The sequence below is a fragment of the Centruroides sculpturatus genome, unplaced genomic scaffold (genome assembly GCF_000671375.1).
Source record: "Centruroides sculpturatus isolate CEXI.00-Female unplaced genomic scaffold, Cexi_2.0 scaffold819, whole genome shotgun sequence".
Taxonomy (NCBI): Eukaryota; Metazoa; Arthropoda; class Arachnida; order Scorpiones; family Buthidae; genus Centruroides; species Centruroides sculpturatus.
In genome coordinates this window covers 317,623-344,944 of record NW_019385148.1, presented here as the reverse complement: position 1 = coordinate 344,944, position 27,322 = coordinate 317,623, and the positions used below count along the sequence as shown (strand labels likewise).

At 28.7% G+C, this 27,322-nt stretch overlaps 1 protein-coding gene across 2 annotated transcripts; it reads left to right on the top strand.

Moving 5' to 3' along the window:
• Window positions 1–604: 604 nt before the first annotated feature.
• LOC111635446 (derlin-1-like) lies at window positions 605–26,714 on the top strand. 2 transcript variants are annotated; one of them, XM_023380408.1, is made up of 9 exons: window positions 605–824; window positions 10,690–10,801; window positions 13,928–13,992; window positions 19,722–19,748; window positions 19,823–19,918; window positions 21,217–21,269; window positions 24,218–24,328; window positions 24,395–24,487; window positions 26,009–26,714. In XM_023380408.1, exons 1-9 carry the CDS (start codon window positions 672–674, stop codon window positions 26,013–26,015), a joined length of 717 nt encoding a protein of 238 aa, XP_023236176.1. In that variant the 5' UTR covers window positions 605–671; the 3' UTR covers window positions 26,016–26,714. The 2 variants fall into 2 exon arrangements, with proteins under 2 accessions (XP_023236176.1, XP_023236174.1); XM_023380406.1 differs by lacking the exon at window positions 26,009–26,714 and having other exon boundaries at window positions 24,395–26,002.
• The last annotated feature ends 608 nt before the right edge of the window (window positions 26,715–27,322 follow it).

Below are 27,322 nucleotides of genomic sequence, written 5' to 3'. Positions count from 1 at the left end.
AAGGTCCTACAAGGTACTAAAACTTTCTTTAAAATTGTTTCTTTGCTATCGTTCGCACTAATAATAATTTTTTTTTCGATTCCAACGTCTCCTTCTTGATACGTATATATTTTTGTTTTGATCAATGAGTATACATTTAAAAATAGTTTAATTTCAGAACAAGCATTGTCTATCATCAAACATATGAAGTTATTAAAATATAAAAAGTTACCGGCCGAGGCAGTAAGACGTGAGCTTACCGCTTCGAAGGACCCGTGATCAGATCCGATTCCGAATGGGTCGAAAAACTCAAGAAATTTTTTAGCAGGTGATCCGTCTCGGAAAATAATGGGTACCCCAACCTTCACCAGCCTGCTCCCCATTGTGGGCCTGTCCAAACCCACATGGGCTTGGTAAAAAGGCCCTCTACAGGGAGGAAAGAGTAAAAATACAAAAAGGCGACTTTTACAATATGACTTTTCATTTTTTTTTTAAATACACGTATAAAAGTTTTTATATATTTATAATTAAAACATATCAAATGAAAATAATAAAATACTTAAACCTTAAAAACTAATTTTTAATTAAATAACGTATCATAGCAACCGACCTGTTAATCAAAGCCACGTAATAGCATGGAGTCTTCGGGCTATCGTGATTGACCATAAGCGTATTCGTCGATGTAACCAGACATGAGCGACATAGGGGACTGGTTTCGAAGTTTACCTCTTTTTACTCGTTATTGGTTTGGATTATCAATATTTTTTCCTATTTTAGGAAGATTAGGATTATTAAATCCTAGATATCTCATTCTTGAATTCAACAGTTTCATATATAATCTTCAGGTAATGAGTTTTAGCTGTGAATATTGTTATATTTTTTAAATAATAATCTTAGAAGATATACAATAATTATTTAACCACACTGTTTTAAATATAAAACAAATATAATGTATATGTTCAGCTATAAGCTTTTGAAATTATTATTTTAAAAAATTTCCTTTATTTTTTTCTGGATTTAAAAGTGTAGCCTTGAAGAATTTCAAAATTTCTTGATAATTTCAAAAGTTGAGAATTAATGGGAAATTACTTAACAAATATTTATATATAGTTTGGTAATTGTTCACCATTTGGTTTTTAAGATGAATCATATACTGTATTTTGAAACATGTTAGAATTTTTTAAATTTAATGCAGTTAATATTAGAACATAAAATTATATTATTATTATTATTTGTATTAATTAGATAAAATTATTTATAAAAATGAAATTCATTATTTTAACTAATATATTTGTTTGCTGTTTGAAAATGTTGCTGATGTTATCTAACATAAATGCTTTGATTCTGTCATAGTTTGATAATTTTACGGATCTTCCTACTTAAATTCAGTCTGCGGTGTTTTTTAAAACATTGTATAGCACAAAAAAGACTATAGCCTTTTTTTCCTGCTATTCTGAATGATGATGCAAAAATCAAACGACCTTGTCACGTATTATCAGCTGATCGTCCTAAATTGTAAACAGGATTGATTGATTTCTCTGCTTGTAGAAACATATTTCTTTGTTCTATGTGTAATACAGATAAAAACTTCTGGCATGTACAGAAATATTTTTGAAAAGTTTGTATTCATTATGGATAAAATTTATTCTTGCTAATCAAAGACATCTGCAGGATTTTGTTACTGGAGGACAAAACATACTGTATGATTTAGATCAACTAACCAACTGATTGATTTCACTAAGATTGTGTTTTTTAAACAGAGTTTTACTTCAACTATATTCATCTGTTTTTATGATAGTGAAATAATATATGAAAGTATAAAAACAGATGTAAAAGTTCCAACTTGCCAAAAGAAGCACAAAGTCTTTTAAATCATTGTTTCTTAATGGGGGCTGTGGTCCCCTGGCGGTCCATAAGAAGTTTACCAGGGGCTGCCAAATTATGCAAAATTTCCTTCAGAATACAATAAAAAGAAAATTAATGTATAACCAAATATCGTATTGAAAAGTGAAATAAGAAAGATAAAGTTTTTGTATTTAGTTTTCTTTTATTTATTTATTTCTTCCTATATATAACTTTGTTAGTACAGAAGAAATAAATGCAAATATGCTACTTACACTGCAGTATTTAGTAACTATTATTCCAAAGTAATTCTAAGAAACTATTAATGCTTGGAATTTTAAAAATAATTAGAAAAAATAGTAGGCTTTGAAAATTTAAATGTTTTAGTTTTAGTTTAGTTTTAGCATTGACTTTGGATCGAATAATAGTGCATTTATTTCTTATATTGTGTGTTTAGTTTTATTTATTTATAATTAACCCATAACAATGAGCAAAAAACAGAAAGGAACATTAGAACATTTTTTAATGTAAGTAATTGCGGACCAGGACCTTCAGAAAGAAAATATAGTGAAGAAAATTCTAGTGAAAGCTCCTATGACGATACAATGAAAAAAATGCAATGGAAAAAACCACAAGTCCTAAAACTGAAGATATAAAATTAAGTAACATTAAAATTAGAAAATACAATCGTGATTATATCAAATATGGGTTCATAAGCATAGAAGTTCAAGAAATTTCATATGCGGTGTAGTTCTCTTCAATGAAGCAATGAAACCAAATAAATTATTAAAAAAATGGGGGTCACAAAAAAGTTGTGAAATATTTGGTGGGCCGCAAGTATAAAAAGGTTAAGAACCACTGTTTTAAATAGCCTAGCTGTTGTATAGAATTTTAAAGAGAGCTCAAGGGACCATCTCCCAGATTTTAGTTACTTCAGTATAACAATTATAAAAATAAATTTACTATTACAAAATATCTGTTTGTAAAATTATTTATGTAATAAAGCAAAGAAAGAAAAAAAAAACTAAAGCAAATCATAAAAGAAGCAAGTGTCCTTTCTGGTTTTTCCCTGTGGGCACCCTTGTTACTAACATCAATTCATTTTCAAAAATAAAAATATCAGATTATATAGAAGTGAATTATGGATAATTTTAAAAATGATAACTGATTAGTGATTATACTCTAGGCTTCTTAAGCAGAATGTTTGTAACTTTTCCAACTTTTGACTTTAAATTTATTCCATTTAGAACTTATTATTTCCTTCCAAATTGATGAGATGTTTAAATACCTTCCATTATGCAATGGAGAAATATTAAATCAATCTATCAGTATTTGATGTAAACATGTTTTGTTGAAATTGAGTGACACATAGAAATTCTACACATCATTGGCATTGAAGATGATAATGGTATTTTTTTATAATGATATTTATGATGAAATATATAATCTAGTATATTGTCCACTTAGAAATTTTGTAGAAGAAGGATAGGAAAGATTGGTACTTTTCGGTTAATGGGATACCAGCTGATATGTCAGGAATTGGTAAGATTCAAGCTCTGAATGAGGAGTTTCATACCACCTCCAGGATTGTTGACTCTTCACATGATATTCATCTCTGCTGGTCAGTTTTTAACACACATCAGTCTACTGTCTATTCTACATGCTTCATGTAGAATACATGAAGCACCTTGCTTGCGTGTGCACCTTGGTGCTTGTTATCACTTGCAACTCAGCACCCAGATAGGGTGGGTGAGCCCCATCCTCTAAAACTATATAACATCAAGTACATACTCCATGAACAGTCAAGTAGGCTACTCAAAGCAGGCACGGTTGCATGGGCTAAATTGTTAAATGCAATAGTCTTTTGTAATAGTCTTCTGGCATTCTGTTAACCAAAAAGTACTGAAATATTTGTCCATTGTTTGTAGAAGAGTGTGTTTACTTAATCAAGGTAAAAATACATTAATAGTCTTATTACTTTGCTAGGATGGGATGTTTTGTCTATTAAGTACAGGAATCTGCTAAATCTGGGCTTTGCTGTATTTGAATAAGCTGTATTGTATGAACTTGACAATGATTTTTAAAATTAAAGTGTTAAATTTATTGTGGGATTGCAGTTTTTAAAAACTGTTCCTCTGATGATATTACATTTTGCCTATATTATTGTCATAACTCTGAAAATGCAGTTTTGAAATAATTGTTTTCAAAGTTTTAGTCAAAATTTTAATCTTTTATTCTTACTCAATTATTTCAACTATTTGAATTATCTAATTGATATTTGTTCTTTGTAGCTATAACACCTACTTGAAGGTGTACTAGCAGGTTAATTTTTCTTATTTTTCAAGTTAGCTAAAATTAAAAAATTATGTACTGTGTCACTAAAGCATTACAATAAGGTCTACAAAAAAGGACTTTTTCTCTGATAATAGTTTCATCTAATGAAAAAGAAAGTTTTGAGTTTTGGAAAGTCTGATGATTAATATTAAATGCTATAAAAAATTTTGTATTCAGATTAATAATTTTGTTGTTACCTGGGTATCTTAGTGAGGCAGATAATTCTGGTAATGTGTATCTGTGATCATTTCATATCTTTAGACATGCAGTATTTCTGACTTTTCAAAACTTTGTATTATTTTATATTTTTCTTTTTTGTCAAAGATGAACTTTTAATAATAAGAATTTTCAACTAAATTAACCATTACAGTATATAAAAAGTAGTGAAATGTTAACTTAATGTGTGGGTGTGATTTATGTAGGAGTTATATTTGGGAGACTGAACATAAACAAATTTGCACAATATAGAATACATCGAAATTTTAAAAGATTTGTTAAATATGTTAAAATGTATGAATAATTATCAGATTAAACAATTTATTTGTCAGGTATAAAACACTTTTAATTTATTGATACTTTTCTGACTAACTGTATATTTGACTGGTCTTTATGGTATTATATATATATATATATATATATATTAACTACTAAGTTAATTCTGACTGAAAGGGGTTGAAAAAAATTTGTTTTGGTGTTCTTGTTTATTATAATAGAAGAAATTGTTTCAAAATTAACAAATATATAACAAAATCAAACCAAATAACTGTGTAATGTGTAACACATGTTGGAGTCACATGTCAATGTGGAAGGCATTCACCATGTTGTTGATGACATTTGGCATTGACATCTGAACAATGCTCCCTCTCAAAATCTGAAAATTCTCTGCCAAGTTAGACGAAACCAATGGCAAAAGGTTTTTAGTGTAACAGCTGTGTGGGGAAATGGTTTATACGATATACACAATGTGGGGAAGTGATTCACAGAAGTGTGTGGTTATCTGAGTTGTATGTGTAACAAAGAAAAAAAAACATAAATTTAATTAATACTTAGTTGGATTGCAACTTGATTTCATGGTGGCTGTCTTTGTGGCATTGAAGGAATCAATATTTTTGTAATTTTAGAAGTAAGATTGTTCTATTCAGGAATGAAATGTATTCTAAACTTTTGCTTGATAGTTATATCATGATTCTCCAGTCATCTTTTTAAATGTTTTCACAAATGTTCAATGGAGTTCATATCTGGGGACTGGGAAGATGTAAGAAGTTATCTAGGAACATTGTACAATATCCATTCTTTCACTAATCTATCAGTGTTTTGGTCCATTATCTTGTTGAAATACAAATTTATCATTGACATCCAGTTTCTCTATACTAGAATGCAAGTTCTGCTTTAAGATGTTTAAATAAACATACTGTTCTATAATACCATTGATGAAATGATTTCTCCCATTCCAACTGCATACATATAACCCCAGGTTAGTGTTGCCACCTTTTCAAAATCGCTGACCCAGACGGCAGGTGAGGTTGTTCGAACAGAAATTCCTGATGCATGTGCAATGTCATTTTGCATTGCGAAGAATAACGTGCAGTGCATGCTGGTTCTAAATCAGTTACAGTTAGGGACTAGGGAGACTTGGGAGGAGTAACAAGTAACTAAATAAGAAAACACAACTACAGATAACTTAGCTCTATTGGATATTGGAGATGTGTACGAATACGAATCGTACGGGCAAAAAAAAAAAAGTCAACAGGTTGCGCACGATATTCCCGGACAAAATTAGTAGTTCACCTGGACAGTCAGGGAATCGATTCACTGTCCAGGTGAAAATCAGATGGGTGGTAATACTACCCTAGGTCATCAAACAACCATCCGTATTTTTCTATGGGTATGAGATTTTTCTTTTTAAATTCCTTTCCATGTTTTCTCCATATAAACGCCATAAGAGTTTTTTGAATTGAAACACTTTAAACTTACAATCATTAGTAAATAATTTTACCAAAAATCTTTTGGTTTCTTACAAATGACTTTTTGTAAGTTTAACTTTTACTTTTTGTTTATTTTACTTATCCATGGTTTCTTCATAGCAACTTGATATTTATTATATCCATAATTTATTTAGTATGAAATACTGTTTTCCATTACTTTCTTGTTCAAGTTTATGTATTTTTGATGTACTAGTACTTAGATTAATTGTAATTTAAAATTTGCTGCTCATCCTTCTGTCAAAATGTTCTGCCAACCATAATGAGGTTTATTAATAGTGTTACCACCCGTCCAGTTTTCACCTGGACAGTCTGGGAATTGACTCACTGTCTGGATGAACTATTAATTTTGTTTGAGAATTTCATAGAAATTGTGAAATTACGATGAAACAAAGTTCTTGCAAATATTTTTACAAATTTACACTATTTTAACAGCGAAAGAACTCGCACTCACTGAAACTCATCTGCAATTCTGCCATGTTAGTCTGTTTATGTCGATGTGTGGTGCGCGACCTGTCGACCCTTTTTTTTTTAATGTAAGATGTACACATCTCCAATATCCAATAGAGCTAAGTCATCTGTACATGTTCTTTCTTAATTTAGGGTTACTTACATTACTCCTACGCAAGTCCCTAACTGTTAATGATTTAGAACCTGCATGTTATTCTTTGCATTGTAAAATGACATTGCGCATGCGTCAGAAACTTCTGTTTGAATAAACCTGACCTGCTGTCTGGGTCAACGATTTTGAAAAGGTGGCAACACTATTTATTAATCTGCAAATTTCCTGATTTATATTTTTTAATTATGAATTGAGCCATGCTTTATAGTATTTTGGTCAAACTTAAAATTTTATTTTGTGAATTTTCTTATTCTGATAAAGAATTTGAATCTTTCTTTCAGTAGAGTTTTATTATATACTTTTGGCATTGTCAACTATTCTATACAAATTTAACAAAGTCACTTTACTGACACATTGAATTGTATGGAAATGATGATAAATTGTATAGAAAACCAAGCTTGAAATAATAATGAAATGATAAACACCATGATTAATTAGAATTAAATTATAGGTATCCCTTATACAACATATCATTCCTACATCATGGTTTCACTCTAACACAGTTTGAGAATTGGGGATATCCCTATACAAACATTACAATTTTTAAGTGCAAATATTGTCATTCAATATTTTTTTATTCAAGCAATGATGCATGTTGTCTCATGTTTGCCCATGGATTTTAGAATATTGAAATTTTCAATATTGTTTAGTATCTTTTGCCCAGTTTTCTTTAATGCAAACTGATTGTACAATTTTTCTTCTTTCTTCTACCTTTCTATTCTAGCTTTCCTATGAACTAGGTTTCACTGTCTGTGGTATTAGTGCTTTAAATGAACTTGAAAGACTCACTGTGTTTTAATTAAAAATTAGCTTAATTTAAAAAAAGCCTAAATTAAAAGTTACTACATAAAAAGATTATATTTTTAAAGATCTCTTAGACAAATGCAAGAAATGAAAATATCAGATTTTATGAAAAAAGTAGAGAAAAATCAAGATGTTGCTGATACTTATATTAAGGTCAACAGGAAAGCTCAGATGATATTTTGCCAAAAACAAAAGTCCTCATTTAACAGTGTTTAGCAATGAATAAAAAATTAATATTAGTGTACAAAACTTGATTGTGATTGTTAGTTAATTATTTGCTTTAGTTAGTTAATTAGTTAGTTGCTAATTAGTTAGTTAATTGCTTTAATAAACATATTTCTCTTAATTATGAAAAAGAATAGTGTACTTTTGCTATAAAATAAACTATATACTGGATGGTGAATAAGTTAAAAATTTATTCGGTGCCTTTACACAACCAACGTTTCGATTTTAAGCAATAAATTGAAATTGAAAATTAAGTTTTCAATTTCAATTTATTGGAAATTATAAGACCCTTTTAAATGCATCAAACAATAAAAATTGTAATAGTAGTAAATTATATGTATTCAATGAAGATAAGTGTTTTAAATATATAGAAGTTGTGAAGAACAAAGTAGTTAGAAACTAGCATCATACAGATTCCCTCTTATCTTATTATGAAAAATTAGCTTTTCTAGACTGATTTGGATTACAAGGATTATAGGTAAGTGAGAATTTTAGGATTGCAGAGAACATACAGGTTTTTAGAGTAAATTTTATAGCAGGTGATGGGAAAAAAAGGAATGGTTTTACAAATTCGGGTTTTTGGGGCGTTAATAATATAAATTTGTATAGCTCAAAAATCAAAAGCCCAGCATTGGCCAAGTGATTCCATTCCCTAAACATTGGGAGTTCGGTTGTGGGTTTGTTCCTTGCCAGAACAGGCTGGCTATGTGGAGTTTTCCAGTTTTTCTCCATGTCTGTAATGCCTGAATTACCCTTAAAAGACCTCCTGGAAGGCATCTCCCCCTAAGCAGATTGCCCAAGTGTTGCATTGCCATAACTTAATAAAGGCAAAGCAAACCAAAAATCAAAAATTTTAATTTCAACTTTATTTGTATAATTCATATTTTTGATATACAGGATGTATCAAAAGTCACTATCTATTATGAGAACTAATTGGAATTATGAGAAAGGGTTTATATACTTTATTTTTTTTAGTAATAAGGTTTGGAATATCACTGTCAATATACTTGTAGGTAGGAATCACTGGATTATTTGTGGCAGACCATGAGTATGGGCAGCATGCTCTCCGGATTTAACACACTTAGATTTTTATGCTTGGGGTTTCATTAAGTCTAAAGTATACACTGGTAGGATAATTAGCAATGTTGCTGAACTTAGAAATCTTATTACTGATGCAGTTCAAAGATAACACCATAAATGCTGGGAAGTGTTCCTATTGCTTTTAGCTATTTAGAGTCATTGATGGTTGCCATGTGGAACATTAATTATTTGTAACATATACTTTGAATAAAACCTTTTCAAATTAAAACCTGTTTTTCAAAATTCCAATTACTTCTTGTAATAGTGACTTTTGATACATCCTGCATTATACTCATATCTTCAGCAACAAAAATTTGAATTGGAATAGTGGGTAAAAAAAAAAAAAGTATTTGGAAAAGAAAATTTGTTAAATTTTTACAAATCTCTGCCAGAAGAGAATTTTAAAAATCTTAAGAAGTTTGCAAAAGGAATGTTTTCTATTTTCGTTTCTATGTACCCTTGCAAACAAATCTTTTATAAAATGAAATATATAAGGTCAAAATGTTGAAAATTACCATCCAACAAATATATAAAGGAAATTGTAATGTCTAATATGGATATGTAATGGTCTAATATGACCAAGGGCATTACAAAATACAGTCTCAATTTGATGACATTCTTTCAAAGAAGTAGTTGCAAATTTTACATTGATGTTCAGAAAAGTCTGTTGTTCAGAAAAGAGAAAAATCTTAGTGTTTGACTATATCTTCCAAATTTAGTTCCTAAACTTGTCTGTTACAGTTTATATGGTCCTTCTCAGAAAAAGATTGGAAACCCTTGTTCTAGATTAATTTCTATAGATTTTATCAGTGATTAGACAATGGTAATATTGGAATATTGAGAGGATTATATTTTAAAATAGGTACAAATTTGAAATCTAGTTTTATTAGAAAACTATTACAGGAAATCCTTGTTAATTTGAACTCAGATAGTTTAAAATCCTGTTAGTTCATAAGTGTTCTATTTGTCCTGGCCAGAGATATAGAGATTTACATGTTAAGGAATTTGATTAATTTGAAATATGGCTACTTTGAAATTCTCTCCAAAGTGTGATATGCATATGTTAACTTGCTTGTTTAGATTGAAGTGTCTCCATATTAAAACAAGAATAACTCTAATCTGGTCAATATGGCTTTGCTTCTATAGTAACACATTTTCATGATTGAGCTCCAAGTAGTAAATTGAGATATATATGGGGTTCTAGGCCTCTACTACATTTGGGTGACTTACTACTTTTTGGGCTACATTTCAAGGAATTATACTTTACTTTTTCATAAAACCCAGCTGGCAACCTGTGAGGTTCTCACTGGACATATACTGTTTACCTTCACATTCATATTATTACTATTTTTAACTAATGAAAATATCATTCTGTTTATGTAGCTATATTTAGTTTGCTTAATAAATTACATCAGTTACATGTCATTTGGCATATTGTATAGAAATATGTAAATCTTGGATAATTTGAAACTAGATAATTCAGTCACAATTATTTTGTCCTTTGAATTTTCAAACTAACTATGATTTCCTGTTAACAATCCTATTAATATGTTGAGTAATGGTCAATTAGTGTAAATTACAGAAATTGATTCAGTATATTATCTCCTTCTCTACATTAATGCCAGCAAATAATTGGTATTTTACTTTGAATTATAAAAAATGTTAAAATTTATTGTTCATTTGTTATATGATGTATTATATATTTATGAAAACCAAGCTTAAGTTTTATTATTTACTTTGTATTTAATTTATACAATTCTAAGACAATTTTATATCCCATGGATTTNTATACTAATATAAATTTAATTAATTAAAATTTAGTTATGGAGACCAATAACAGCAGTCTTCTATTATCCACTAAATCCAGGAACAGGATTTCATTATCTTCTAAATCTGTATTTTCTGTATAACTACTCTGTACGTTTAGAAACAGGTATGTATAGTGATCCATTAAAGTTGTTTTTATAATTTTATGTATTTTTGAAAAATATTTTTTAGCTTTAGAAAAACTTTATTAATATGTAAGGTTTAAGTGCTCATAAATGTATGCAGTAAAAGTCAAAGTTATCCATTTGTCTGTGAACAAATGAAATAAAATAAACTCAAGTCATATACTTACATTTTCATGATAAATCTAAGTGAAAAAGTACTGTACATCTTATTATGTGACTTGACAAAAACTATAAGTTTTGAATATTTGTAAACTAAAATAATAATTAAATGAATAAATATAAAATCAGTATAAAATAATTATGTGTGTATATATATGTCACAATATCTTCTATTCTGAATACCGGTATTTTTGAACAATCTCATACTCACTTGTTTAACCTTAACTTTCCAGTACTGCAAGAATTGTTTTAAGATCAGAAACCGGTTTTTCTTGTAACCTGAAACAGATTTCGAGTGAGGCCAAAAATGTTTGTTTTACAAAGTTTAAGCAGTACCGGAAAGTTAAAACAGTAAAACCTTATGTGAACATCTTAAGACCATGTATAGTTTCTGGCCACATAAATGAGATGGTTACCTAAGTGAGGTTAAGAAAAAATGTCATACAGAATTGTAATTACAGTACCGTACTGAATCCTGCTAAAAGTTTAATACAGATTATAAAAGTAAACAAAAAATAAATTAATTAAAAATATATTTGTCATGCTTGAAATAGCTTCCTCAGTGATGATAAATATTGTATGTAGTATGAATATTATAGTTTTGATAGTACTTTTATAAACATTATAATAATATAATATACTATTAATATGTATTAATTATAATCACACAATCATGTGATTTGTTAGAGGCCACACCACATGTAAAAACATTTGATGTCTTACATTAGTGTATGGTAACATCATCTTAGCAGAAAGATATTTGTGAGAATCAAACAAGTTAAAGGAAAACAACCTGATGATGACCTCATAAGAAGCTAGTATATGTCTACTTTCTGACTTGAGAGAGTGTCAACTTGCACTTTCTCAGAGTCAATAGTGACATCTTATGATACCTTTTCTTTAACTTTTAGTCATCTCTAAGGAATTTTCACCTCTGAATATGAGGAGGAACGGATGATTTTGGTCAGTTGTCGCATTCAAATGGATCGCGGCATTTCCTACTCCATCCTCTTATCCCTAGTTTCACATATGAGACTTTTATTGCCATTCACAAAAACACTCAAAAACTTGAGTGGCAGGCATGACCTACTTGGTGTCAGAAACTTCAGAGTGTAATCACTTACATTCAGCAATAAGAAGGTTCAAAAAGTTCGTATAAAACTCCACAGGGGTCAATTAGGCATAGCCTGGACTTCACACTGGCAATAGAAGAAAAAAATACCAAATGGAAATGTTACATATCTATTGGCTTTTTTAGGTGAAGCATTATGACTGAAATTATCATTAGTTACAGGGAGTAGACTAAAGATGCACTTTAATGGATTGGGTTAAGTTACTGTAGTTATATTGGCCATTGAGGGATCAGAGGAGGAGAGAGTACATAGTGCCCAAACATTCTTAATTTAAGAATTCCATGGAATAAATGAAAAATAATTATTTATATGCCTGTTAAATCAGTTTTAAGTCAATTATATAGCCAATCCTTTAGTTTTCCTTCTTTTGATTGATCCTAGTTTCCATGATTGATAAGCAAGATGATCTCTCTGATATCTTTTATTATATGAATATGAAAACTTAATTTCTTTTCAATTACAATGGTGCAGTTGTACCTTGCATCTACTAGTATACCAAATAAACCAATAGAGATTGCAGTGTTTCTTACTGATCAATGGTAATGGGGGAAAACACAACAAAAAATGAAAGCCTCTCTCTTCTTAGTATACAAATCAAATTTCTGATTTATAAGATTAATACTAGTAACTCATCTTGATCAAGGATGATTTATGTAATGGTTGTAAAACATGCTGATGATTGTGTTCCACATGCAATTTTTTTTTTTTTCATTTATGAAGAAAACAAACTGAATTAAGTATAATTTTGTCTAACGAAGGTAGGTAGCTGTAAGGTTTTATTCTATTTCTCAACTTGTTACTCATTTTTATCTTAGAGAACTTTTTACAGATGAATGAAAAAATTAAAGTTAAAATAAAAATATTTGTTATTAACTGAAAATTTGTTAAAGTGGGTGGTGATTGCTTGGTCGAGTACTGAGGTTCCACTGTATTTGATTAACATGATTTTGATATATGTGGTATACATCAAGAAATTTATTAATTGCATTAATCAAGCGATACCTATAGTAGGTAACCTGTATGCAGCAGAAATCTATCTACTATGGAAGAATTGTTCAGTTCCTTGGTGTTCCATTATAGACAGGTGTGACTATATATTATATAAATTGTTAAATTTGTAAATAAAAGTTTATTTCAAGAAAGAAACAGAAAAATTAATACATTTGTAAAACTTTTTAAAATTATTATTAATTTAAAATTTTTTAAAAATTATTTTTTAAAATTATTATTAATTACAAAAATATAATTTTTGTAATTAATAATAATTTTGTACCAATAAAAAAATCACTACACAGAATACTATTATAAAATCAAAGGACAAAATATACTCTTTGAAATGTACTGCACAATAAATGATAAAAATAAACTTTCATATAAACAAAAGATAAAATTTTCCCAAGTGATAAACATTGAGGATGCACTTGATTGTCTTCAGTATATTAGGTGAGGCGGTGTAGGATGCTTCAAGATGTATTTAAGACTGAATGTGTTAAAATTAGTATCACTACTTTTTATACACATTGTCATGTTTATATTTTATTCTAGATAATCAAGTGTTTAAATATTCTGTTATTCTTGTAACATTTATGTTCATAATTTATTTTTTAAAATATATTTTGTATTTGAAGCTGAATTTAATATGATTCAAAAATAAAAGGTTTTTTCGATGTATCCTTTTTTTATTGTTTGAGTTTGAGAGTTTCATATAATTCATTTCTTATGTGATATTTTTATTTATTTTCTAGTAATAAATTTGATGATAAATATTTTGTCAAGAATTTAAATAAAATTAATAAGCATATATAATCTTTACAGATATTTTTTCAAATCAGCCTGCTGATTATCTGTTCCTGTTACTATTCAATTGGATCTGCATTGTTGTATCCTTTTATATGATAATTTATAAATAAAAAAAAATACATATTTTTTTTAACAAACTCTATTTAATTATAAATATAGAATTGTTATTCTTTTATTTGAAATCACACTGATTTCTTCTTATGTTGCATAAACTGAATACTCATTCCTCATTTCAATAGGCAATGGAAGACTTTTTCAAAATTATTCATTTAAGTTGCAGCACTCCATTTGTGACAGCATTATTCATATGCATTTTGACACAATATTTCATATTGTGAGAATATGCATTTCAAGAATCTTGCCCATGTCAGTTCCTAGTATGTAATTCTAAAATATATTAATTTATTATAGTTACATAAATGTTGACAAATCATGTTATTTAAAATTTGAATTAGTTAAAACATATATTGCACTTATGTTATTGAAACACAAATGTTTGTTAAAGTTATATGCAGCAAGCAAAGTATGTTGAATTTAATTTGTAAGCAAGTTTAGGTAGTTATTGTGAATTAATGTATTTTTAAATCATAATGGCAGCTGATGGTGATTATATATTTTGGACAGGTGTCTGAAATGTGTATTGTCATAAAAAATATGGTGTTGCAACTTGTGTTATTTTTGTAACAATAACAAGTTATTGCAGGTTATAATAGTTGTAATGATATTTTGATGACATTATTAATGTTATTTAATTTCAATTGATTCAACAACAGAAAATGTCAAATTTTCTGTTGTTGAACTTTTTATATTAAAAAAAATCTATCTTGTACTTTTTATATTAAAAAAATCATCTAGGAATTCATTAAAAACAGTTATAGTTCCAATTTGAAAGGACCCAGCATTTAATCAACATCTTGTTTATTGTGATTAAAGCAGAAAAATTTGAATAAAAATTTTTATAATGTTGTGAAAGCAAATTTCAACTAAATCATGGTAAATGATATAACACTTTGAGGTATATAACATACTGGAATAATTGAATTGGTAAAAATCAAGTAACATCTTTAGTTGTCACCTCTAAACCTTTTTATTTTCAGTAGAGTTCGAGTATAATAGAGGAATGAACATTTTCAATTCTTTGTCCAGAATCTCCTTCAGGTTCACTATCATTCCAAATGTGGAATGCCAAGAATTTCGAACATTTTTGAATAAAAATTGCTTTAACCAGTAATAAATTGATAATAAGGATTTGAATGGATGTACACCAAGACTGTATTTTAATGCTGTGGGAGAACTATGAGGGGATAAAATATAATTATTGATGCGTAAGGTCTTCACAGGCATATCGCCATGCATACGATATTGCATTACTTTCCTTGTAGTTTATACAATCCCCCGATTTGCTTGGCTTGTAAATTTCTAGTGTTTCTAAGGCCCTGATGTGGTCTATCTGGAAGGATTTCTTTACGATGCTGGTGTTGTCCAAGTTGGCCATTACATCGGAGTTGCCAGGGCAGTGGTGTATCTAATTATTGACATTCCACACTTGGAATGATAGTGAAGCTGAAGCAGATTCTGGACAAAGAATTGAAAACGTTGTTCATCTATTATACTTGAACTGTACCGGAAATATAAAGGCTTAGAAGTGACACTTATTTGTACTGGTATTTTCTCTAGAAAGTAGTAACATCTTTAATATTATGTCTATGGAGAATTTTTTTACTTTTGAACATTTATTTAAACCCCTTCAAACCTAGATAATAAAATTTAAATTTTTTAATGAAATAGACAATTTGCAGATGTTTTTGAGATAGGTGAAGATGTGCCTGCAAGTGGGAAGTAGAAAAATTTGGAGTTTGAAAAGTTTTGGAAAGTTCTAGATGGTTTTAGAATTATTTTTGTTTTGAGAATTTTTAGAAAGTTTTAATACTTTCAATAATTCTCTTATTGATATTTTTAATGTTGAGATTCAAGAAATGTCTGATAATGAAGATTCTTTTTGAATGAAGTTTTATAATTCATTTTGACTTCTCAACAAAAAATATTTTAAGTGAAAATCAATTGATGTTATTTAAATTTCCTTTCTACAGCTTAAAAGTTTTTATTATTTTCAACATTGAATTTATTTTACCCTCTTGATGTTTGTTTAATTTGCATCAGTGTATTTATAAATTAAACACATTAAACTGTTTTATGACCATGTCTCTTATAAGCTGGATTCAGCTAAGAAAAGTTTTATATGGCCTTTGCACGATATTAGTATGTTTTCACTATGTTATTTATGGGTTAACATCAAAGATTTTCATCCAAGAACATAAACTATTCAAAAGGAATTCAACTTTTTCTACATTACTGTTTTGAAAATAATTGATATACATTAACAGCCATGTAATCATATCACTCATAAACTCTATAAAAGTGTATTTGCTTTTTAATTTAAAGCAAATTATGTTTTTCTTGCAGATCTGCCAGAAACTACATTCATCCAAGACATCATAAACATGAGAACACATTTCATTGGCTGATAGTCTCCTGGAGCAATGTTTTTGGTGATTATATCATCTGTTGGTATAAAACACATGCAGATTATGTATTGGGTTGATGCAAAAGTTCGTCCCGTTTTTTTTAAAAGAATCAAAGAAAAATTTTATTTACTAAAACTTACATTTAATCAATATAAGTATGTGCCATTCTGTTCGATGACCTTTCTCCATCTTTCCGGTAGCTGCATAATCCCGTGCTCATAGAATTTCTGAGATTTCTGGCTAAAAAACTGATCCAAGTGATTTTTCAAGTCTTCCAAGGAAGTAAAGTTTTTACCATCTAAGCTGTTTTGAAGTGATCTAAATAAATGGTAGTCAGAGGGTGCAAGGTCAGGAGAGTATGGTGGATGGACCAAAACATCCCAATCAAGTTGTAAAAGTTTTTGTCGGGTGGCCAAAGACACGTGTGGTCTAGCGTTGTCTTGATGGAACACAATGCCCTTTCTGTTGGCTAATTCAGGTCGCTTCTGGTCAATTGCTCGCTTTAATTCACTTAGTTGTGAACAGTATTTCTCTGAATTAATGGTCTGATTTTCAGGTAACAGCTCATAATAAATGATTCCCCTCCAGTCCCACCAAATGCATAGCATAACCTTCTTTGGATGTAAACTGGCTTTTGCGCTGGTTGAAGGGGCATCTCCGTGCTTACACCATGATCTTTTACGCTTAACATTATTGTACACAATCCATTTTTCATCACCTGTAATGATTCGCTTTAAAAATGGGTCAATTTCATTGCGCTTCAATAGAGAATCGCAAGCAGAAATTCGGTCTATCAAATTTTTTTCTGTTAACTCGTGCGGCACCCATACATCGGCCTTGCTTACCATTCCAAGTTGATGTAATCGCCTTGACACTGTTGACTGATTGATTCCAAGAATTTCTCCAATCTCTCGAGTTGTTTTGTGTCGATCACTTTCAATTAGTGCCAATATTTTGTCGTCATCAGCCTCGGCTGGTCGTCCAGAACGTGGTGCATCGCTAAGGTTAAAATTGCTTTCACGAAACTTTCTAAACCACTTACGGCACGTGGAATCATCAATGGCTCCCTCACCATACACAGAACATATCTTTTTTTGTGTCTGCGAAGCATTCTTGCCTTTTCGGAAATAAAAAAGCATAATATGTCGAAAATGCTCCTTATTTTCTGCCATTTGTAATGCTTAACAAAATTTTAAAAACACAACTAAGTAAGACAACTTTATTCTCAAATACTAGCTGAGATCCCTTCTGTCAAACAACGTCGAAATTTTACACATGTGAAAGAAATAACGCTTCAGTGTTGTGCTTTTAGCCAGTTGGTGTTAAAAACGGGACGAACTTTTGCATCAACCCAATATTTTTATAAGCAGAAGGGGAGTTTTAGACAGTTAACACCTGCAAAAAAGTCTGTAATTGCTGCTTTGAATGATGGTTTATCATCTTGTGAAATAGTGCAGAGAATGCATTGTCATCAATCAGTTGTGTTTGTTACAAAGGAGATGTGACTATGAAAACATCAAAAGAAACTCTGAATCAGGAGGTAAAAGTGTGAATATACCATGGTACTGTGGCAGGATATTAAATTGTCTCAGCCTGCAAGAATATTATTCCAAACTGCAAGCAAAGTAGGCAGAACAGATGGGCATAAAAGCAAGTGCATAAACTGTTATGCTGCCTGTGCAACATGAATTTAAAAGCCTACCATCCACATAAGTTCATTATTGATGACCAAAATACAGTGGCTTTTCTGAGCTAAGCATAATGTGGATTGGAATGTTAGCATATAGGATTCTGTTGTTTTTGGATGAATTCAAATTTAATCTGCAAGGATCTGACAACAAATAGTATATTAGATGTAGAAAAGGATACACCTATAATAGGTATTGCTTGATGCAGACAGTAAAGTTTCTGGTGAGTCAAATGATATGGAAATGTATATCCAGTAAAGATGTTAACAGACTAAATTTTATAAATGAATTTATTAATGTTGAATGCTACAAAAACATCTTATCTACCATGCTAATTCCATTGATCAAGGAGCAGTTTTGTGATGTGAGATGTTGCATCTTCCAAGATAAATTCTATGCCGTTTCACTGTAATATAGTGAGTAAAGTATAATATAGCCTTTCTGTATGGTTTTTAAGCATTATTGTTATTTAAATTGACTCAAAAATTGCTCTTTAGGTAAAAAAAAAATTCTACAAGAAGCCTAGATTAGAACCTGAAATTGGCCAGGTAATAATCCTGATCTTAACATTATTGAGAACTGTCTGCATAATATAAGCATGAAAAATGCAGATAACAGATCTGAAAGTAAAATGGATTATGCTATCAATAATTCATAACTTGAATCATTTTTATAACTTTGAACAATTTAGATGATATATGAAAAGGAAAATATGATAAATTAGAAAAATGAAAAAATCAATATAATAAATTGAAAAATAATATTAACAATAGTATAAATTCATGAAGAAATCTTTTCTGATTTCCCAATATTGAGATTTCTCAGAAGTTTGATAAGTTATTAGCAAGAAAACATTGTAAAGAAGTGGAGTCTTCCACATATTTAACCTATAGATCAGTGATTCTCTAACTTTTTTTCGTCACAGTATTCTTTTAATAATTTAAAAATTTGGTGGCACACACAGTTACTTTGGTAAGTAATGCAGGACAGTGATTTTTAAATGCAATTGGTTACATTTTAGGTCACATTTTCTAAATGCCTTGCTAACTGGCAGTTACAATTTCCAAACATGCCCTAGGAAGGTAGAACTAATTGAACTACTTGTCTGATGTCACTTATGTATGGGTATTTGCAGTGGTGGCACATTTCAAAAATCTTGCGGCACAATGGTTGAGAATCACTACTATAGATGAATCAAGTAAAATATGTGATATAAAGCTAAACATTTTAAAATTTGTATAAAATTTATCTTTCATTAAAAATTTATATTTGGATTTTTTTTGTATCCTTTTATTTTCTTTCTTTGCGTGAGTATATTTTTAATGTAATTACAATTGATGGAAAATTTTAAGGCATTTCTATAAAAAGTATGAGAATCCTGTCTAAAATTCAAATACTGTAGTCATTTATTATAAAACTGATTAAAAATTTGTTGTATTTTAATGTAAATTTCAACTATAGGATAAAAGCTTGTAAATATTAATTTACAAAAAATATTTTTTTTGTTTTATTGATTGCATATGTTTATTAGTTGAAAATTATAATTATATTTTGTTGTTATATTTTGTATATCATTTTTCCTTAATATTTTACAAGATTGTTGGCTTTCTTGCGGAAATATGGGTAAAGCACATTAAAATTTATTTTATTTATTTACAATACAGTTTTCTTTTAATTAAAAATTTTATTTCTTTTAGCTGTTGATGGATCCACTGGTTTTAAGTGTACTTTACGTTTGGTGTCAACTGAAAAAAGATATCATTGTAAACTTTTGGTTTGGAACTCAGTTTAAAGTAAGAATTTATTTTGATAATTAAACTGAAATTATAGTAAATCTAAACTGAAAAATAATAAGTTAAAAATTTTCACTTAATATTTTTAATTATTTAAATATAAAAGTATTGATAAAATGTTTATCTAATTCAAGTAGTCTTTTGAAAAAATTTTACTCCAAGAAAACTGAAGTTCTTTCAGTTTTCAGAATGATAACTGCTTCAAATAAAATTTCAAGCCTTTTCTTAAAGCTTAAAAATACTTAGTTTCTAATTTTGCTTTAAGAAAAGTAGTTTGAATTGAATTTACACATGGTATTTTATAACAAATGTTAAATTAAATTTAGTTTGAATAAAATATAAATTTTAATTTCAAAAATGTTTACTTTTTTATATTCTTGTTTAAATAATTTAGTATGATTAGTTACTCATGTGTGAATGTAAATTATATAAAAATTTAGTTCAGTGTAATTGTGTTAATTAATTAATTATGTTAATTAAAAATATTGATAATGTTGATGATTTTCATTTATTTCTAAAAGTGTAGCAGTTTGTTGTAATTTTCTTTTATTAACATCCACTGCTAACTTTTTAAAAAATAATTTATTATTCTCAGTTCTGCATTCTCACTATTCCATGCTGTCAATAATGAATGACTCAAAAAATTAGCAGTAATTAAAAAGTTGTTAAAAATCAAAATCTTACATATCCTGCAAATAGAATTTTAATGTTAATATTAAAATTACCTTCTTAATTCTGGAATGAATCACAAACAAACTGTAAACAACCTTTAAAGTTCAGTCACAAAATATTTTTAATAAAAAAACTTTTTACAAATGTTTTTGACTTTGACCAAAGTATGCCTCAGGTCTTTAATTTAATGAAAATTCCAAATAGGAAAAAACAACACTATATAACAACAAAAGTTTATGGTCGTAAATATAAAAATTTAAGATATGATTTAATACCAATTAATAAAATTTAAATTTGTCGGCCCTCCCCATTTTTAATTGCCATGCATACAAGACTGTTTTTCCATCCTTAAAGTTAATACATTTGCCAGTCAGGCCAGCCTTGTATATTTCCAAGGCTTCTTGCAGCTTTATATTTAATTTTGATTCCTTATACCCATTGGTAAAGCTGTATATCATTCATAATTTAAATTATTTTAAATGTCTAAATTGAATGCTTTCAACAAATTACTTTTTCAAAGTAATAAGATTTAAAGTATGTTTTAAATTATTAAATTATAATTTTCAAAAATTACAATATATAAGCTCTATTTAGTTTCCAAAAATAATTTTTTTTAATTGTTTCAGGCACTGTATTTACCTTGGGTGCTTTTGGCATTTAATGTGCTTTTCAGTGGAGGGTAAGTTTAATTAATTTTTTCTAGTAGTAGTAAATATTGAGTTTTTTTTAATTATAATTTCTTTTGTATTAAAATGTAAGAAATATTATTCATGCCATAGAAAAAATCAACCAAGAAAATGTAATTGTTTTAGCTTCAGTTATTATAAAACTGACTATTACATATAATTTTAAACAAATACACTGTTCTGCAAAAAAAAAATGTTTATTTCTGCTCCTGTCAAACATTTTCACTGATTTCTATAGTTTTAACAGTGCTGAATCTGAATCTGGCAACAGAATTGGCCTAACACCTATCAGTTTTGAGAAAAATGAGGTTTTTGAAGGAAAACATTTTCTGTTAAAAATATATTTATTGGCTACGGACATTGTCAATTGGCTAATTAGATACAAGTAAATTTATATTAATTACTCATTTTTTATTATTATATACATTCAAAACTGAAACACTTAATGACATGTTTTCTTCCTTGTATATTCTTCTTCTGAATTCTCTTGATGTAGAGTGCAGCAGTAAATCTGGTACTCATACTGCTAACATGTTTTTGTTCCACCTTCTGTTATACTGCTTTTCCATTTGAGGAAGAGTCTGATGGAACCTTTCTCCATGTTCATCAGAAACAGCTCCTATGTTGGAAGAAAACAAATCTAAATGGGAATGTAGGAAATGCATCTTAAGTGATTCCCCAGAACATTTGTGCTAACGTTTTCAAATGTAACTCATGCCTCATGCTGTCCTTTCTGCTGGTTTAAGTTTTTCCTTGAAATTAGGATCCTTCAAACACTGTCTTGCTTGGGGTACCAACAAAAATTCCCTCCTTTACTTTCACATTACTCAGACATGAAAAATTTTTTCTAAGGAAAGCCTTCTTCTCTGTCTGTAACTTTCAAAAAGTTTTTCATCAAACTGAGTATGATATTAAGAGCAGGTAAGAGGTTTTAGTTTTCTTCACCAGAGCAGGAAAAGTAATATTTCTCTGACCTAAATTTGTTAAGTAATTAGGCCACTTTTTTAGCAAATAGTGACTCATTCTTGCTTAACCATCCCATTTACATAAAAAAACAGCAGAATTTAGTACAGTTGACCCCCATATAAGATCATTGATTATTCCGTTTTATATGAATTCTATGTTGTACGAGTAACTTAGATTTTACAAATACGTGTACCGGGCTGTGAACGGCTCACGTATTTGTAAAATTTAAGTGACTTGTACAACATGGAATTCATATAAAACGGAATAATCAATGATCTTATACGGGGGTCGACTGTATATCCTCCTTGAAGACATGTTAGCATTGCAACAACTTTGAGGTCAGTGCACACATTCCACTTATGCTCGTTGTATTTTATCATGTCCAGCATTACCTTCATGTTGTTTAAAGTTTCTTTCATATGAGCAACCATAATAGACAGGTGTTTGTTGCCATTCTGTGGCAAAACTCCTTTAAGATCGAACTTTGAGTCAATAAAAAATCTCAAATCTGCAGCTTCTTTGGCAGCTGAAGCTCCTCCAACAAATGCGGTATATCATTTCAAAAAATGAGATTTTCCTCCATTGAAAAAAATTTCACATTTTCTTATTTCCTTTTTCTGTAACAGGACACCTTAACTTCTTTCTCCAAAAGTTTCCACTGCTGGAGATGTGACACAAGTATCTTTTCTTCTTGAAAGATTCAAATTATAAATCATATCATTCAATCAAGACTGACTGAGCTGTGACTTTTTTGCAGGACTCCATGATAGATGCTCATCATAATTTGATTGTTGTTTTGGCAAGGTGTGTTCAGGATTGGATTCATCTTCTGAACCTCCCAAGAAATTCATGATGAATCAATGCCATTATTGACATTGATTCATCATGGGGCAATGGTTAAGATGGTTGGGCTATTGTATCTTGCATTTTGATTTTGCTGCAAAGCTTTTGCTTTCAGACATGCAAAAGTAACAATCATCCAAATGATTGAGGTTTCCTTCAGACCATAAGGATAGCAAAAGGCACTGATTTGTGCATGCCATTCAACCATCTAGTTTATGTTGTATACGTGAATTACAGCATAAGAAGCCCAGGTTTCATCTCAATCTCCTACCTTACAGCCGAAATAACAATGATATGCTTTTTTCACTAGAGGCATTAGATTTTCGTTGTGCTTTCAAGTCACTTCTCCACAAATGTAACAAAAGCAGTCCAACTGGTTTTTGCACACGCAGACATGTTGAGTCTGAGTTCCTTTAGTCTTATATAGCTGACAGGCCATGCCTCCACACCTGACAGACAGATGAATGGGATCGCCTGGTACCTGACAGCTGACACCTATGGTCTACTAAGATGTAGTGCCTGACCCAGAGGGATCAATTATTAGAATATCAAGGCTAAAAATTTTTACATGTATTAATAATATACAGGTGGGGTTCATAGAACCCCAAACAAAGAAGTGTGTGTTAAATAGCAAACTAATTTAAAGTACCAGATGTAGGTTTAAACATTACCTTGTCATTGGAAAATAAACAAAGTATTATGAGTCTTATATAGCTGACAGCACAGTAATTATACACGCAGCACTCCTACTAATAATTTAAAAACTATTGGAGTGCTGCTGAACCCACTATATATTCCAGATAGTCATGATGATGATGATTTCATCATTTTATCCTCCAGTAGGTTCCTGTGACTAAATTTTGCATCATCACATATAATTCCATAATGTTACTCAAAAAACAAAATTTTTAATTTTTAATACACTTTGACAAAAAGGAATCTGCTATTTCATTGCAATTTTTTCAATGGTGGAAACCAGTGTTAATATGATACTGAGAGCAATGTTGAAATTTTTTAATTCCATTATATTTTAAAAACATGATTATGAACTGAATGCATTAACAAATATCAAATTAAGATTTCATATGTATAGATAGCCTTAGTATCAGTAAATGGAATAATTTCTTTTCAGAGGTTTATATGAACTCATTGGTATTCTTGTTGGACATCTTTACTTCTTTTTTAAGTTTAAATATCCTCAAGAATTTGGAGGCCGTGCCTTGTTGAGAACACCAGACATATTGTAAGTATAGAATAAAAGATAAACAAAAGCTTAAAAATTAGAAATAATTTAAATTTTATTTTTTAGACTTCATTATTTTCCAAACCGTGTAAGAGGATTTGGTGGCTTTGGACAAGCTCCAACACCAAGGAGACAACCAGATGACAACAACCAGAGAAGGTACAATTGGGGTCGTGGCCACATTCTAGGAAATCAATGAAAATTATCTGTGAATGTATAAAACTCAAACAAATTAACTATGATCATCATTCATCTAATTTTTTAATGAAACAAAGCTGAACTGTAAAATATTCAAAATCTATAGATGGTTTTGTTGAAACAGTCATGTGAATTATATTGTCATAAAATTATTTATATAAAAAATAAACTACATTATTCTAATCATAATATACTTTGTTTAAAGTAGTAATAATTTTTTAAGTTAAATGAACTTATATTTAATACAAAACATTGCTTGAAATACAAATTGTGATCAGTCCAAATTTCCTTGCAATATTTTTATTATTATTCCAAAATTCTGAGTTTTTCTAAATATATTATAAATTCCAATAAGTAAAATTAATTTTATTATATAAACTGAGCAAATAATACATAAATTACATATACATTCAAAATAGTATATTATTTTTAAACCAAAATAAAGTGAATGAATCTATAATAATCATTATTAAGTTTTCATATTAACTACATAATCAGTATTGAATTAGCTAAAGAACAATACATTTCAAACATTGAGAAGAAAGATTTTGATGGCTCATTTTCAAAAGATCTAGGATTTGCAGTAAACTTTTCAAAATTGTCCTAGTATAAATGATGATTTCTAACAGTTGTTTCCAGTCTTTGGCATTCAAAACATATGTTAATTTACTTTAATTAACACAGTTATTAGATTAAAAATGGTAACATTGGGAGAACATAACATAAAAATTTTAAATAGTCTGAAAAAACTGACTTGTTTTCATTTTTTCTGACATAAGTGATTATTCAATGACTGAAGTATGATCATTTAATTAGTAAATAAAACTCAGTTTCAAAGACAATTCTGTATTTATAAAATCTGCAAGGTTATTTTGTATGTGTTTTTTTATCAGAATTTATTTGCTTTTTATCTAAAACAGTTTAGAATTATTTATCTCAAAATGTTTATGGCACTTGATATGGATGTTTAGTCCATCCAACACAAACAAAATATGTGATAGATTAGCAATTTCCCATTTTTTCACCTAATTACAGAAATTTTATTATTATCTGAGAAAAATATGCACATTCACTGCCACTGAAACTCTCTTGTTTTTCGAATAATGATGAAAATTTAATTAGATTCAAATTAGATAACATGAAATAATTATGTAAACAATAATTTTTAATAATTATTATTTAGTAACTTAGAATTGCAGTCTAAAACTATTACTAGAAATAATCGCATATGTTGATAATTATCGAGTGAAATTAATGATGATATAATTAGTGATATATTTCTTGGTATTATTTGACAACTTGAAATTTTGTTTTTATTTGTTATGCATAATTTGTATATAGTAATATATTAATAGCATATGAACCCTTATGAATAAATATTTATTTTAAAAAATATATCAAAATCACATTAAAACTTGGCATTTGAAGTGACTGCTATTCTTTATTTCCCTGCATAATCATTAATTAATTCTTTCTCCACAGCTCTTGATGTTGATTCCTATTATGAAAGAAGTCAGTATCATGAATAATAGGAAACAATTCTCTTCAGCTTAGTACTGTTTGTGAAGAATTACTGAACAGGCATGCAGGGACAAAGAAGACATAGTCCAGATTTTTTTGTAATCATTTATTATTATTCAGAAAGAAGTGTTATGTTCTGTGGTCCAAAATATCGTTGATTTCAGTGTGTATGAATTTTTGTTGCCAATATGTAATATTGCATCACCAATCAGTGTTATGAAAAATATTTGAAAAATGATTATCTTCTATATCTATCAGCATCAATAAATTTCATATGATAGCCTGTCAGTCCAGAAAACATCATGCTATATAATCCATTTTATAGTTCTGTCATCTTAACTATGGCAGTTTGACACACAAACATGCAACAAATTATTACAATAGTTGTCATACATTTATCAAATTAAATTATATATAAATCTTATTTTCAAAAAGTTAGACATCTGTATAAAACTATAAGAATTCACATTATTCATAAGGATTGTGTTTTCTTAATTTTTAAATTCTGTTGCAGAATTTCAACAAGAATAAATTAGAACACTATGTCAAAATAATTCTTAAATTAAACAAGAGTAAAATGTGTGTGTTCAATGTCAAGCATTTTAAATTAAAACATAATATTGCCCTTCAACATTATTATTTACAACAAAAATTTAAAAAAAAAAAATCACACAGTATATTTTTCAAACAAAATTGTTTTAAATAATTTAAATTTATTAGGAATGAAATGAAGAAATAATTTTTTTTTCTTATTTAATATTAGAAGAATACAATTTAAAAGTTTTTATTAATAAGTAGCGAATATTGTAGATTAAAGATAGTAAATAAAATTAATGTGATGAGAAATCAGATGTATTTTGTGGCCAAATGGATAGCATTATATTTTCATAAAAAAACTTTGAATATCAATAGAAATTGGATAAATTTTGTAAAGATACTTTATTGTATTTAAATTGTAAATATAATGTATATCTGTTTATGTATTAGCATATTTATTTATCAAATTTTATATCTTCATTTTTCATTAAAATTAATAGATTTTTATCAAATTCAATATTTAATTGGCAATTCTAATTTTTAAAGTTTCACATAAATGTATTTTTATAAAAAATGGAATATAATTATCATTTCAATGTATTTCATTTATATGAATATAAACAAAAAAAGGATGCTGAAAGAAAATTGTTATGTAAAGTTTTAATATTAATAAAGAAAAATTATTGGAAATTTAATTTTTTCCTTTTAAAATTTACATTTCATAGACAGAAAATAGCT

What these genes read in the sequence shown, in the direction of transcription:
- LOC111635446 (XM_023380406.1), top strand. Translation starts at nt 672, where the DNA reads ATGAGCGACATAGGGGACTGGTTTCGAAGTTTACCTCTTTTTACTCGT. An exon ending in CTCTGTACGTTTAGAAACAG is followed by an intron (nt 10,802 to 13,927) that starts GTATGTATAGTG and finishes TAATCTTTACAG; the next exon opens with ATATTTTTTCAAATCAGCCT. An exon ending in GCTTTCTTGCGGAAATATGG is followed by an intron (nt 19,749 to 19,822) that starts GTAAAGCACATT and finishes TATTTCTTTTAG; the next exon opens with CTGTTGATGGATCCACTGGT.